General features: G+C 42.8%; 1 protein-coding gene across 2 annotated transcripts in view; it reads left to right on the forward strand.

The window, feature by feature from the left end:
- ARID1A (AT-rich interaction domain 1A) overlaps window positions 1-15,653 on the forward strand; it is an 87,200-nt gene that overhangs the window by 19,226 nt on the left and 52,321 nt on the right. For both annotated transcript variants that reach the window (XM_010380402.2, XM_010380403.2), the window contains exon 2: window positions 14,886-15,098. In XM_010380402.2, the coding sequence (XP_010378704.2) occupies window positions 14,886-15,098 (213 nt within the window). The remainder of the gene's footprint in view (window positions 1-14,885; window positions 15,099-15,653) is intronic.

Consider the following 15,653-nt stretch of genomic DNA (forward strand, 5'->3'; position numbering starts at 1 on the left):
AGTGCTGGGATGACAGGCATGAGACACCGTACCGCGTCTATAATCTTAATAAGGTTGACTATGCCCTGGGCCCGTTCTTTAACTTATTTAATTGTGCCTACTATAGTTCAGAGTGGACTTGGCGGAACCTAGTGAAAGACTGGTATTTTGGGGAAGTAGTCCAAGGCAGCCCTAGAAATTAATGAAATAAAAACTGTGGCATTGCTGCTGCTTCTTGGTATTTTTATCAAAATACAGTACTTGATTGGATTGATGTAGAAGGATGATGATAAACAGAATCCAAGACTGCATGTAAATTAAGTTCCTACAGCTCAGTGATATGTCACAGATATCTTCTTTGGCAGGATAGCAGGATATAGAATTATGTATTAGAGAAATTTAGGATCTTTTTTGTGTAACTGAAAGACCAGCCCAAGTTTGCAGTTGTAGATAAAATGAAAAGAATGGGAGAAATTAGAGAAAGAAAACGAGGCTTTGAAGTTTTGTGGCTGGGGCAGTTTTTACCTTTATTTACTTTGTTTGTATTCAGCACTTACCTGCAAATTAGTTTAACATGGAAGAGGGATGAGTATTTTAGAAACTAGATCAGAAGATGCATATAGAACAAAAGTTGGAATGTGCACTCCTGGGTAAAGCTCTGTAAGATTACTCTTGCCCCTCCATGTATTCCTTAAGTGTACCATATCACTTAATGGTAGGTAATAAGTAAGGCAGAAAACATCAAAAGGACAGCAATATTCAGTTGGGCATGTGGTCCGTCCGTGCCAAGGTCCTTTTCCTAGTAGAAGCACCAGAGGATGGTCTGTGGGAGGAAGTACCTTTATCTGATTTCGATCTTTATCACCTCACATGGGGAACAAGTTTCTAATTTTTGAGCATATACTGGGATGCAGTGTACCAATGTGTCTTTACGTACCATCAAGATTTCCTAGACTTTGATGATATTTTCCATTTCTCAGGAATTTTTAGGATAAGAACTTTTTAAAGTTCACTTAATTGCGCAGTCCTGTTGTTGAAATGTTGTTTAATCTAAAGCATAAAATCTGCTGGTGACAGTGGCACACGCCTCTAATCTCAGCTGCTCCAGAGGCTGAGGCAGGAAGATCACATGAGCCTCGGAGTTCCAGGCCAGCCTGGGCAATGTAAGGAGACCCGTCTTTTAAAAAACCATAAAATAGTTGGGCCTTGCCAATGTAAGAAGTCATATGGCAGAGATCTTTTTTGAAAAACCTGTGAGTATCAGGCTGGGCGCGGTGACTCACGCCTATAATCCCAGTACTTGGGGAGACTTAGGTGGGCGGATCATGAGGTCAGGAGTTTGAGACCAGCCTGACCAACGTGGTGAAACCCTATCTCTACTAAAAATACAGAAAATAGCCGGGAGTGGTGGCGCGTGCCTGTAATCCCAGCTACTCAGGAGGCTGAGGCAGGAGAATTGCTTGAACCTGGGAGGCAAAGGTTGCAGTGAGCCGAGATCGTGCCACTGCACTCCAACCTGGGTGAAAGAGTGAGACTCCGTCTCAAAAAAAAAAAAAAACAGAAAAAAACCTGCGAGTATCTGCCACAAGCTAGTTGCTTACATTAATGCAAAAAACACTTATTGAGCTTCTACAGTGGATCAGGTAGTATGTTATGAACATAGGATTCATAATTCCTGCCTCCATGGAGTACTTTCTAGTGGGGAAAAATATGTAAGCAGATAAGTACAAATAACTATATAGTTACAGTTGTAATAAATGCATTGGAGAACAACACAACTGTTTTTTTTAAAATTTTTACTTACACTCACCTTGTCTGATGGGTGGCTTTGTACTCTTGAGCTCTTAGGATGGGTGCTGGTCAGTTCTGAGTCCCTTTCCCTCTAGGGTCAAGTTTTATAGGAAGTTATCCGTTGAGGCATACTGGGTTAGAGTCCATTGTTCCTCAGCAAGGCTCTTCTGTATTTTTTTGTTTTTGTTTTTGTTTTTGGTGAGGGGGAGATGGAGTCTCACTCTGTCACCCAGGGTGAGGTGCATTTGTGATCTCAGCTCACTGCAACCACTGCCTCCCAGGTTCAAACCATTCTCTTGCCTCAGCCTCCTGAGTAGCTGAGATTACAGGCGTGCGCCACCACACCTAACTAATTTTTGTATTTTTAGTAGAGACGGGGTTTTCCCATGTTGGCCAGGCTGGTCTCGAACTCCTGACCTCAGGTGATCTGCTTGCCTGGCCCTCCCAAAGTGCTGAGATTACAGGGTGAGCCACTGTGCCCAGCCAGCAAGGCTCTTCTTTTCGTGGTGCTATGTTGCAGGACATTGGCATCTTACTCTCCAGATAATAAATGCCAGTAGCACTATAGAGTTGCTGTGACAACCAAAAAAGGCACTTTCATACATTTATTTCCAAACACTTCTCAGTGGTTGGTATTGCCCCGGTTGAATACTACTGGCTGTACTGTCAGGATTCTTGGAAGGAGCTTTGAACAAAATCCTCTGGGAGAACAGACTGAAAGTAGGTGGTGCTTGAAACTTGGACTGGCCAACCCTTTTGGTGTCTGACTTGTATGTTCATGTTTTTTAAGTAGGTATTTTGAAACTGCTCTCAACCCCATTTTGCCATTTCTCCTATTGAGGGTGAAGAGAGAGAAGTAATATCCATTGTGTGTGTACTTTATGAACTGGCACTGTAACAAGCATTTCACATACTTATCATTTGAACTGTTTTGTATCTTTGTTAAACAGTTTTTAATCCCTGTTTACAGATGGTTCTGGTGCCAAGAGATGAAGTGACTTACTCAAAGTGGTGTGAAACTATACTTTTTTTTTCTTTTTAAAAAAGTAACAACCTAAATTTATTTGATTGTCAGTTAACCTCCAGTTGATGACTTTGGGCTTCTGGTCTTAAGTGTATGGGACAGACCTTAATTGTTAGCACTTGTGTAGGATTATGATAGCTGACATTCTGGGTGCTAGAGGATACAGCAGTGAATTAAACACACACAGGACACATAGATTAAACAAGATAAATAAGTGAACCATATAGTATGTTAGTGATACATGCTTGGGAGAAAAAGTTAATCAGGGACCAAGTATAGGAATGTGCAGGGTTAAAATCTTAGATGAATTCACCAGGGAAGGCCACACTCAAGTGATGTTTGACATAAAAGTGAGCTCTACTAATATCTGGGTGAAGAAAGTATTCCAAGTGGAAGGATCTGTGAGTACAAAGGCTTTGAGGCTAGAGGATGCCCAGCTGATTTGAGGAACATTTTTTTTTTTTTTTTTCTGAGAGAGTTTGCTCTGTTGCTCAGGTTGGAGTGCAATGGCACAATCTTGAACTCAACGCAACCTCCGCCTCCCAGGTTCAAGCAATTCTCCTGCCTCAGCCTCCCAAGTAGCTGGGATCATGCACCACCACGCCTGGCTAATTTTTATATTTTTAGTGGAGACGGGGTTTCTCCATGTTGGCCAGGCTGGTCTTAAACTCCTGACCTCAGGTGATCCGCCCGCCTCCGCCTCCCAAAGTGTTGGGATTACAGGCGTGAGCCACCGCAGTTGACTGTTTTTTTTGTTGTTGTTGTTCTTTATTACTTTATTTGACCCTGAAGTGTGGTACTACTATCTGTTCTGTTGATAAAGAAACTGAGAGACAAAAGTTGAAGGCACTGTAGGGGCAGAGCTCTTAAGCCACTGCATAGAACTGGCCATGTACAGTAGTCCTCCTTTATCTGTGTGGGGATATCTTCCAAGACCCCCAGTGGATGCCTGAGAGTACCAGACCCTGTATGTGCAGATGCCCCTCAGTATCCGTAGGGGGTTGGTTCCAGGACCCCCTGAGGATACTGAAATCTGGGGAATATATAAAATCGCATGACATTTGAGTATAAACTATTAATACGTACATTCTGCTGTATATGTTAAATCATCTCTAGATTACTTATAATACCTCATTACAATGTAGATATTATGTAAGTAGTTGTTATGCTATATTGTTTAGGGAATAATGACAAGAAAAAAGTGTACACATTCAGTACAGGCACAACCATCATAGGCCTAATTACATTTTTGATCTGAGGCTGGCTGAATCCGTAGATGCAGAACCCATGGATACAAAGGTTTGATTGTACTTTTGTTTTTTCCTGTACATGCATACCTATGATAAAGTTTGATGTATTAAGCGCAGTAAGAGATTAACAATAACTAATGATAAAATACAACAATTATGTGATTGTGGTCTCTCTCTTTCAAAATATCTTATTGTATGTAATGTTTTCAGATTGTGGTTGACTGTGGGTAACCGAAACCTTGGAAAGCAAAATCAAGGATAATGGGGGGACTCCTGTAGATCCAGAGCATTTCGGTTCAGCATTAAAGCGGATAGGAATTGCCAGGCCACTAGAGTTTCACTTTTTCTTCTACATTCCCCTTTCCTTTCCTGCTTTTGGGCATGGGGAGCATGTTTGTTTTGTACACGTATCTTTCTCTCTGCCTACCTGAAATTTATATTCTAGTCAAGGATACAGATAGCAAACAAATAAGTAAAGCATTAGTATGTTAGTGATACTTGCCCAGGTGAACCAGACAATCTGAGACTGAGTATAGAAATTTGGGAAAGCTTGATTTTGACTGAAAGTGCCGCTCATTTGGGAATCTGAGGTGCATTTCTGGCTTTTCTCTGCTGGCCAGGCACTGCCCTCTTCAGACCATTGTTTGGCTAAGGAAAATGAATGTACATCTGAATTCTAGAGATACTCTGCTGGAGATGGATTGGCGCTATAACAAGCATTTCACATACTTACCATTTGAACTGTCTCATATTTTTGTTAAAGTTTTTAATCCCTGTTTACAGATAGTTCTGGTGCCAAGGAATGAAGTGACTTGCTCAAAGTAGTGTGAAGCTCTATACTTTTTTTTTCTTTTTAAAACGGTACAACTGGGCTGGGAGTGGTGGCTCACACCTGTAATCCTGGCTCTTTGGGAGGCTGAGGCAGGTGGATCACGAGGTCAGGTGGATCACGAGGTCAGGTGTTTGAGACCAGCCTGACCAACATAGTGATAAACCCGTCTCTACTAAAAATACAAATATTAGCCGGGTGTGGTGGCGCGCGCCTGTAATCCCAGCTACTCAGGAGGTTGAGGTAGGAGAATTGCTTGAACCTGGGAGGCAGAAGTTGCAGTGAGCTGAGGTCACGCACTGCACTCCAGCCTGGTGACAATGAGAGTCCGTCTCAAAAAACAAAAGTACAACTTTCCAGCTTGGCCAACATGGTGAAATCCTGTCTTCACCAAAAATACAAAAATTAGCTGGACGTGGTGGCACAGGCCTGTAATCCCAGCTACTAGGGTGACCGTGGCAGGAGAATCACTTGAACCAGGTGGAGGTTGCAGTGAGCTGAGATGGCATCACTGCACTCCAGCATGGGTGATAGAGCAAACAAGACTCTGTCTCAAAAAAAAAAAAAAAAATACAGTCTTAATTTATTTGATTGTCAGTTAACCTTTGGCCCTGTAGCCCAAATGCTCCCAGACTGGACACGAGAATCTCTTAAGATTAAAAATACAGATTCCTGGCCGGGCACAGTGGCTCATGCCTGTAATCCCAGCACTTTGGGAGGCTGAAGCTGGCAGATCACTTGAGCTTAGGAGTTCAAGAACAGCCTGCGAACATGGTGAAACCCCATCTCTACAAAAACTGGGTATGATGGCATGTGCTTATAGTCCCAGTTGCTCAGGAGGCTGAGGTGGGAGGATCACTTGAACCCAGGATAGGAGGTTGAGCCTGCAGTGGGCCATGATTGCATCACTGCACTCCAGCTAGGTTGATAGATTGAGACACCCTGTCTCAAAAAAAAAAAAAAAAGATTCCTGGCCTGGCCCCCATCCCAGACCTGCTAATTAAGAATCTGGAGGGTAGAATTGGATTGAGGAGCTGAGGAGGTTGAGGTTCAACCTGGTTGATCATCTTGACCACTCCCTCAGGAAGTTGGTTTGAGAACTGGCATTGGACCCCAGATGTGCTTACTGCCTCTCAGCTTATGTGCTCTTTGCACCTGGTTGTACTGCTGTCTTTTGAGATAAAAAGTTGTAAAGAAGGGGATGTTTAATTTTATATTTATTTATTTATTTATTTATTTATTTATTTATTTATTTTTTTTTTTTTTTTTTTTTGAGACAGAGTCTCACTCTGTCGCCGGGGCTGGAGTGCAGTGGCCGGATCTCAGCTCACTGCAAGCTCTGCCTCCCGGGTTCACGCCATTCTCCTGCCTCAGCCTCCCGAGTAGTTGGGACTACAGGCGCCCGCCACCTCGCCCGGCTAGTTTTTTTTTTTTGTATTTTTTAGTAGAGACGGGGTTTCACTGTGTTAGCCAGGATGGTCTCGATCTCCTGACCTTGTGATCCGCCTGTCTCGGCCTCCCAAAGTGCTGGGATTACAGGCTTGAGCCACCGCACCCGGCCGTTAATTTTATGAGATGACATTTTTGTTCTTGTTTGATAGTTTTCTTGGGGCCTTATTGTTGTTTTTATAACTCTGGTTTGTTTTTGTTTTTGTTTTTTGAGACGGAGTCTTACTCTGTCTCCCAGGCTGGAGTGTAGTGGCGTGATCTTGGCTTACTGAGACCTCCGCCTCCCAGGTTCAAGCGATTCTCCTGCCTCAGCCTCCTGAGTAGCTGGGACTATAAGGCGCGTGCCACCACATCCAGTTAATACTTGTATTTTTAGTAGAGACCAGGTTTCACCATATTGGCCAGGCTGGTCTCGAACTCCTGACCTCATGATCCTCAGTCCTCAGCCTCCCAAAGATTACAGGTGTGAGCCACTGTGCCTGGCCTAACCCTGAGTTTTAAGCAGTACCTGAAAAGATTTTTTTTCCAGAGAAGTTACTTGGTTTCTTTAGTGGCTTTTGTAATTTGTTTGAAATAGGGAGAAATTGGTTAGTTAAGTTTGGTCTTAGAAAAAAGTGATCTTCATTTTAGGAAGAGCATTTTCTCTGGAAATGATGATAGCTACCTGTTCTGGAAAAGGTGGCTAATGAAAGTGCTCTGGATGAAGAGAGAAGTACTTACCATTTGTTGGAATTCATTAGTTTGATGCTCTAGCGGCTTTATGTTAAGGGCTCTTTCTGGCACCAAAGAAGTGAAGAAGTATCAGTCACCTGGTTGTGGTTTTTCTGGCATGCCTCTTTTTGGTAGACAGCTGTGAGGTGGTTATGGTTGGTTCTCATAATTTGATGGAGTTTTGCTATATGATTCAATGACTCCCTTTTGGTCTCCTTTTTCTAACCTTAGTAAGTTTTCTCTTATCTTCTGGTCTGGAAGGATAGAGATGGTAGCCTATATATCGCTAAGCCCAGAAGATAATGAGGCCTTTGTCTTGTTTTACATCACGTTCTAGATGTTCTTGGTTTGACATCTGGTCGCAAGCCCCTTCCTGGAGGTTTGATCAGGCTGGTGCTTCAGGGGATATCATTGGAATGGGCTATGTCTGCAAAGGGGAATGTGTCTGATCTCTTAGAATGGTTTCTGTAAGCAGAATGAGGTAGGTAGAAATTTTCACTGATTTTTTGTGGTGGTTTTTTGTTTTTGTTTTTATTTTTGTTTTTGAAATAGAGCCTTGCTCTGTTGCCCAGGCTGGAGTGCAGTGGTGGGATCTACAGTCTCTGCCTCCCAGGTTCAAGCGATTCTCCTGCCTCAGCCTCTTGAGTAGCTGGGATTATAGGCACGTGCCACCATGCTGGGCTAATTTTTGTACTTTTAGTAGAGACGGGGTTTCGCCATGTTGGCCAGCCTGGTCTCAAACTCCTGACCTCAGGCAATCTGCCCCCTTGGCCACCCAAAGTGTTGGGATTACATGCGTGAGTCACTGCGCTTGGCCAATTTTTATTCCACTTGGAAATTTATGGAAGCTTGAAAGAATTTTTAAAAAACAAAACTTTTTTGGGGAGTGGTAGTTCAAACTAGTTGTTGACGATTCCTCTCTCACCAAAGGCAGATGGTCAGTTTGTTTAGAACTTGAATGAACTAGAATGAATTGTGAAGTAGAATACTGAGGTATGGTCCCTAGGTTATGAATGAAGAGAATCCTAGACTGAGTGGGTTTGATTCCCTGCATCAGGTGTGGGTATAATCTGATGAGATTTTTTTATTTTCCTATCATCAGCTTGGCTTCAGGAAATCTTTAGTGTTGTCTCTGTTGAAGCCATATAGGAGGTTAGAAATCTCTTATTGTCCTAGGTCATATAAACAGTCATATTTCCCCACTATTTAAAACAAGATGAAGGTAGTCTCCTTATTTTAGGAGGCAGGGTCTTAGGGGTAAAACTAAGACAAACAGGTTTCTGGACAGTTTCTCCTCAGTTGGGGGCTCGGGGTTCTTGACTAGTCTTCAAAGAAGGCCTGAAGTACTAGGTGATAGAGAAAAGACAGGATAAGGGGCATTAGATATAGATATCTGTGGCTGGGGAGAGAAGGGACAATGAGAATGATTTATGCTGGTCATTTTATGTGCCAGGGTACATAGGGTGTTTTTTTTTTTTTTTTTTTTTTTTTTTTTGGTGGAAGCCTAGTCTGTCCTGAGATATTACTCCTGAGATGTAAGTGAGCCACGTGCAGCTGGCAGGAAGCTGAAAGCTGTTGGTTGGGAGAGGCCTTAATTTTTACACATGTCCCTGCCTGGAATGCCCTATCACAGGGGAGGGTCCCATGCTGGAACTGGATCAACAGCTGCCGCCTGTCCCTGGAATCACAGGAAGCGGAGGACGGGGTGCCTTTGTATAGAGAGCTCTGAAGCCAGACAATAGTTTGTGCTGGCGGGGCCATGTGGCGAGTCATGTGACCTGGGGCTGTTTTCTGCTGGGGTCCTTACCCATCTGTTCTCTCGGCTCTTTCTGGGTTATCAGGCGCCAGTCCAAGTCCTCCCAGGCAGCCAGCTTCATGGCCAGAGATTACGAGCACTAACCTTCCTGGCAGGGGCGGTGTGGCTTCGAGTTTATGCAGATTAGCCATGTGTTTCTCACTTCAAGGCGTTCCACAGGAAAAGCCTTTTCCTGTGTTTGGCTCTCAGTGGGCGGTTCCCAGCTTACTGTACTGGGACTCAGCAAGCAGCAGGCATGCACCAGAGGGATCACAGTACACTGGCCCCCCTCTCCATTCCACCTCCAATGCTACGTCACCACAACACAACCACTCGCGCTCTCATACTGTTGGTGTCATTCATTCAGTGCCAAGATTGCTTTAAAAAATTCCCTTGGCCCCAGTTCAAACAGGAGTACAGCTGGGATGTGTTAGATTTTAGGCAGTCTGCCCTCAATTTGAGATGAGTTATAAATAGCAGTGCCGACTTCCTTAACTACCGCTCTCTGAGGTAAAATGCAGGTTAATTACTGTGGGAATCAATTAGGGGGGTTCTTTTGGTTAAAGAGCCAGGGATGCATTTTTTTATTGTTATTATTAAAAGTCATATAACAAATCTAGCCAGGAATAAATTGAAAGCACAAGGAGTAATAATATTTAAATATCCAGAAGTCAAGGTTATAGCTCTGGGTTTACACTGGACCCAATAGTTAGCATTTAGGATGACAAAATGAGTGGTGGTCAAGACTTCTCTCTGATGGACACCTTTTTGGCAGCCCCTGGCCCAACCCTCTCTGTTCTTATTTTTGCTAGCCCTTGGCACTGTTAAGTACTAAATGTAGCTCCTTAGGGTTGCTGCCTGGTCACTTCTTTCTATATCCTTGGATTGGAACTGGAGCTTTCCTCAGTTGTACTTTTATTTAAATAAAATTATGAAGTTTCTCTTTCCTGGTGCCATTGCCACGTGGTGTGGTACATTTTTGTAAATGGTGTATCTCTGCTTAGAAGTTTTGAGTTCTTGGCTCTGTCTTCTCTGCTCTCTCCTTGGTCATGGTCAGATGGAGAATTTGAAGCGTATTTTAATCTGTGAATTTCACAAAGTGGTTACTTTGGGTTATAAGACATTTAGCCCAGGTCCACCTTAAAAGTCTAGTCTGTTAATTTCAGCAGTTTTTGAGGGTCATTTTGGTTTTCCTTGATGCAATAAGAAGTTGTAAGAGGTTCCAGTAGCCTATTAGTCTGGAGGGTCTTGTAATTCTGTTGGCTTGGAGCAGGGGAACTCCCTATGTAAGGGGTCTGTCTGCTAGCTGTTTGTTCTCAATATATTCAGAAGGACAAGTTGCTAGGTGTCCTTGCCTTTGATGCCCCTAAACTGCATCTTTTGATACATTTCATTTGGCAGGCAGTTTATAACATGGCCATTGATCTGGAAGGAGATAAGTGGTGGATGGAGATGAGGAGTTTTCTTATGGCTCTTTCCTCCTTTTTTATTTTTATTTTTTATGAATTCAGGAGAGTATATAGCAGGGGGCCTGACTTTGCTGATCAAGGGGCAGCATTTTCCTCTCAATTATGTGTTTCTGTGGCAGAGCCTTTGCTTTTGAAGTGTAATCACAGTAATCTACTCCTGTGGTTTCCCATTGAAAGGATTTCCTCTGTCTTTCCCAGAGTGGAATCTCTCTGGCTTTTTGCAGCTAGGGTTTGGTGTTTCCATCCCCTGCCTTGTGCCTGCAGACTGCTGATACTGGCTTTTGTATCTTGCATCTAGGGATTTTTCTGGTGTGAAATTGCTGCTTTCCAATAAAACTGATCAGTGAAGATTTAAGGCCCCTTCTCTGTTACGAGAGATTGGGAGATGGCATTTCATCTATAACTGCAAATCACAAATCTTTCACGATGGTTTTAAATGTCATAAGTGTGAGTTAGGTCCCTGCCGACCTCCCCTTCTGATTCAAGCAGATGTCTAACTTTTACATGAGACCAGAATAATCTGATTGTTTGAACTGAATATATATTTAGTTTGCCAAATAGGCTATATATTCTGTTGATCATAAGCCTTTTGTGATGGGAGGGAGTCAGAAATCTAATGACCAGAAAAAGGAAGCATACTGATTTTATTTTTAGAATAAAAATTTCTTTGATGTACATTTATTTTTTGGTCTACAAAGATTTCCTAAAGTTGAGGTGGGACATTCCTTGAACCCTTTATAGCCCTCATGTAAACAGCTGTACTCAATTGGGAGTGCAGGCCTCCGTGTAAGAGAGGAAAACGTGACTTGTCCTTAGCCTTTTGTTTTTAAGCAGTGTATATGAGGAATCCCCTGCAGTTCTGAAATTCTCCCTGGTATCAACTTTTTTTTTTGAGACAGAGTCCCGCTCTGTTGCCCAGGCTGGAGTGCAGTGGCATGATCTCCGCTCGCTGCAACTTCTGCCTCCTGGGTTTAGGTGGTTCACCTGCCTCAGCCTGCTGAGTAGCTGGGATTAACAGGCGCGTGCTACCACGCCCGGCTAATTTTTGTATTTTAGTAGAGACGGGGTTTCACCGTGTTGGCCAGGCTGGTCTGGAACTCCTGACCTCAAGTGATTCACACACCTCAGTGCTGCGAATACAGGCCTGAGTCACCGCGCCTGGCCTTGGAGGTTTTTTGTTTGTTTGTTTGTTTTTGAGACAGTCTTGCTCTGCTGCCCAGGCTGGAGTGCAGTGGTGCGATCTCAGCTCGCTTCAGTTCTCCGCCTCCCAGGTTCAAGTGATTCTCATACCTCAGCCTCCCGAGTAACTGAGGCTACAGGCATGCGCCGCCACACCCAGCTAATTTTTGTATTTTTAGTAGAGGTGAGGTTTCACTATGTTAGCCAGGTTTGTCTCCCAACTCCTAGCCTCAAGTGATCCACCTGCCTTGGTCTCCCAAAGTGCTGGGATTACAGATGTGAGACACTGCGCCCAGCCAGGTTACTCTTAAAGTGTGCCTGTTTTCCCTTGAGTATTGTTATCCTTCTGTCTCCTCTTTCACTTCAGTCCAGCTTTTTTTCTACCTTCAAAGTCATAACCTGTGTTAGAGTTAGATTTTAGGGTATAACCCTGGCTTTATGGCTAGATAGTTTGATTTGGGCTTTGTCCCCATAGCGTCTCCTACCCTTTTTTGGAAGAGGACAGCGTTGCACATTGAACAGTCACTGAGCCCAAGCTCTGTACTTTGGTATTTGGGAGAGCTTTGAAGATAAAACCCCTGATCTCTGGCTTCCCAGAAGCTAGTCTTAAGAAATGCAATCAGTTAGTGGAATAGTTAGCTGCAACTAAGGGTTAAATCTTAGGATGCTAACTGGATTTACAATAGGGCGTTTAGAAATGTGAGAGACCAAAGTGTGCTGAAGTGGCTTCATTTTGAAAGGTCAAATTTCTGTTACTAGAAGCCACTGTGGACAGGAGGGCAGGGCAGGATGCCATTGCATAGAGCTGGGTGTGGACAGTATGTGGGGAATCTTGGAGTGAGACTGAAAAAATGTGGAAAACCGGGTCTCATTGTAGAGGGCTTTAGAGCCAGGTAGAAGCACTGTTTTATCATTACTGATAATCGCTACCATTTATTGGACATTTAAATACCAGGTACTGTGTGAAGTATGTTATGTGCATTTAAAGAACTGATGTGTTCAAGGTAGGATGGTGAGAGAGGTAGGATTTGAACCCAAGTCTATCAGATTACTATACTGTGCTCTATGTAATTATACTGTGCAGGATTTAGTAGTTAGGAAGTTTGAAACTATTATTGACCAGGGAGTGGTGGAAGTGATTTGGGAACAGCATTGTCCTAGAACTGCTCTAACATAATAAGCCACTAGCCACATGTAGTTATGTGAATTTAAATTAATTAAATGTAAATAAAAATAAAAATTTAGTTCCTGAGTCATATTTGATAATTTAAGTGTTTAATAGTTATCCATCACAGAAAATGTTATTGGCCAGTGCTTCTCTAGATGACTGGTTCTTAGCTAATAGTATATACCAGACTCATTCAAAGATCTTTAAGGAGGTTGGAGAAGAGCACAAGCCCTTCCAGACCCAGTAAATTGGAATCTCTAGAAAGAGGCCTAGCCATTTATGAAGCTTCACAAAAAATTCTAATCTGCATCCCTGGTTAATAGCTACTGCTCTAAAAGCTCTATAGTAACCATGGTAATGACTGCCCCTCATGTTGTGGGGAGACCTAGACTGACAGAGATACCCAGAGCAGGCTCATCTCTTTGTTCAACAAAATAGTCTCTGCAGTTGGAGGCCGCATGGACAGCAGCTGCAGTCTGGGATGAGATGAGGACCTCAGTGTGATATGTGGCATGATATGGCCATGTAAGCCCCCAAGCTGTTTACAGGAGAGAATGGTGATGTTTTGGCTCCATTGCCAGGTGTATTGGGGAGGACCATATGCTATTTCTTAATTGTTGTTAAATTTGAACTTCCTAAGTAACTCTAAAATCCATGTAGCTCTGAAATTATGATTGGGAATGTTATTGGAGCTTCTAATATGGATGAAAGACTTGGGCAAAAATTGTTTAGTTAGGATTGTGGGAAACAGTACTTTAATAATATTGACATGTAGGGTTGTTGGAAACAGTACTTTAATAATATTGACATGTAGTAGTGATTGGGGACACAGTTTTAGTATGATTTTATACAGTTCAGAAACATGGGAGAGGAGTATTCCCATCATCACTCACCAGGTTAGTTGAGATTTCAGATATAGCCTAAGAAATAACTGCTTCTCTTTTTTCCTTTTGATATTAAGAAGAACAGCCTCTGTGGCTTATTATCTGTTTTCTTTCATGAAAGCTCACTTCCTCTACTATAAAACACTTAATAGCATTATTAAAAAATAAATACAGAGAACCAATTGTTTGGATGTCCCCTTCCTTTATTTTGGAGGTTTTGTTGTTGTTTAAGGTCTTAATATCTTAAATTATAGAATAGCTTATTAATTTGGAATAATAGAACTGGAAGGAACCCTAGGGATAACCTAGACCAGTCCTTGGAGGTGGGTTCTAGCGGTCTGTTTTAACAAGCCTTTCAAGTGATTCTGATGCATGCTAAAATCAGTGAACCACTGAACTCCTTCATTTGACAGTTAATGATAGGCCTAGATTATCAGTATCTACTTTACCCCCAATGTAAGAGCCAGTTTTTAAGTTTTATATCAGCCTCATGCCTACTCGGCATCTTGTGTGTGTCTAAAAGATGCTTAGAGAAACTTCCCCCTCCCTCCACACCACCAATAGATATAGGTAGATACTTCTGGAAGGGGAAAGTGTGCTCTGGAGTGCCAGTAGGATAAAGGCATATCAAAAAGTGAATGAGCTGATTGAACCTGTTGCTCCACAAAGAGCTGGAAAGAAAGCAACATCCATGATGGTCTACCATTGAATCTTCTTGTCTCTCAGAGAAACAAAAGTTCTGTCCTCCTTATATCTTCAAACTCTTGAATATTAAAGGAAATGAGCTTTTCAGTTGAGATACACAAGGCTCTTAATTCAGAGTTACCGTTCCCTCAACTGTCACTTAGCTTCTTTGCTTATTTGGAAGAAAGCATAAATTTAACTGTGCCGTAGTGCAGATAGGCTATAGGTGTTTAAGGGGAGTTTTCACTGTTGGAAAAATAGAAACATCTAGATGTTTGTGTATATGAATTCCCCGTCATAGTATTGAAGCATCAATTTTGGTGTTTAACAAGGTGATGGCAGTGCATAGCAGCACCGTCCTCTACCAACTGAAGGGCCTTTGTTTACACCTGGCCTGTCCCTTGGATCTCAAGCAATACCACAGTTACAAAGTAGTTTTTAGCTTACAAGATGTTTTCACAAATAGGTGGTATTTTCATTTTTCAAATGACAAAATTAGGGTTCTGAGGCGGGGCAGTTGACTTAAAGGTTACTAGGTTAGTCTCATTGCTCTTTCAGAGTAACTGGATTTCTTTGTAGCATACAGACTGAAAAAACCTGTATACTTGGGTTGTATATTCAGTGGCCAGAGACCATCAAAGCTCAGGTTAATGAAATGCTTTTTATTTTGTAGCCATCCAGTCCAATGGATCAGATGGGCAAGATGAGACCTCAGCCATATGGCGGGACTAACCCATACTCGCAGCAACAGGGACCTCCGTCAGGACCGCAGCAAGGACATGGGTACCCAGGGCAGCCATATGGGTCCCAGACCCCGCAGCGGTACCCGATGACCATGCAGGGCCGGGCGCAGAGTGCCATGGGCGGCCTCTCTTATACACAGCAGGTAGATCGTGATTCTGATTACCTTGACCCTTGTTGCTGTCCAAAATCTGATCTGTGAGCTATAGAATCAGAATGTATCCTTGGCTTCCAAGCCTCTTGACAAGACTGTAGACCTGTTGGCTCAGTTAATTACAGAGTGCTACTAGCAAAGCCAAAGCTATAGGCACCGTCCCATGTGTGTTCCAAGGAAAACTACTCCCTGGTCACAGGTACATATCTCTTTTTCTCTTGACCTGACAGGCCAGCTTATACCTAGTGAGTGGTGACCTCTGAATGAGGTGGGATGAAAGGCAGCGGCTGAACACCTAGGCACTGCTACTACTTAGAAACCCATTCATATCATGTGCCCTGGGGACAGAAAAGGACCTTTATGCTTCTGAATGCCTTTACCATATCTGCCATCTGGTTCAAAATGAATGTTACTGGGAGTAGAAGAAAAGGGGAAGATTGAACAGAAAAGATGTTAACAGCATTGTTACAAATGTTAAGATTTCCCCTTATCCATCTCCTTTTGTCGAACCATTCACATCATTATCTCTTTATTGTCATTTTTGTG

Source organism: Rhinopithecus roxellana, chromosome 12 (genome assembly GCF_007565055.1).
Source record: "Rhinopithecus roxellana isolate Shanxi Qingling chromosome 12, ASM756505v1, whole genome shotgun sequence".
NCBI lineage: Eukaryota > Metazoa > Chordata > Mammalia > Primates > Cercopithecidae > Rhinopithecus > Rhinopithecus roxellana.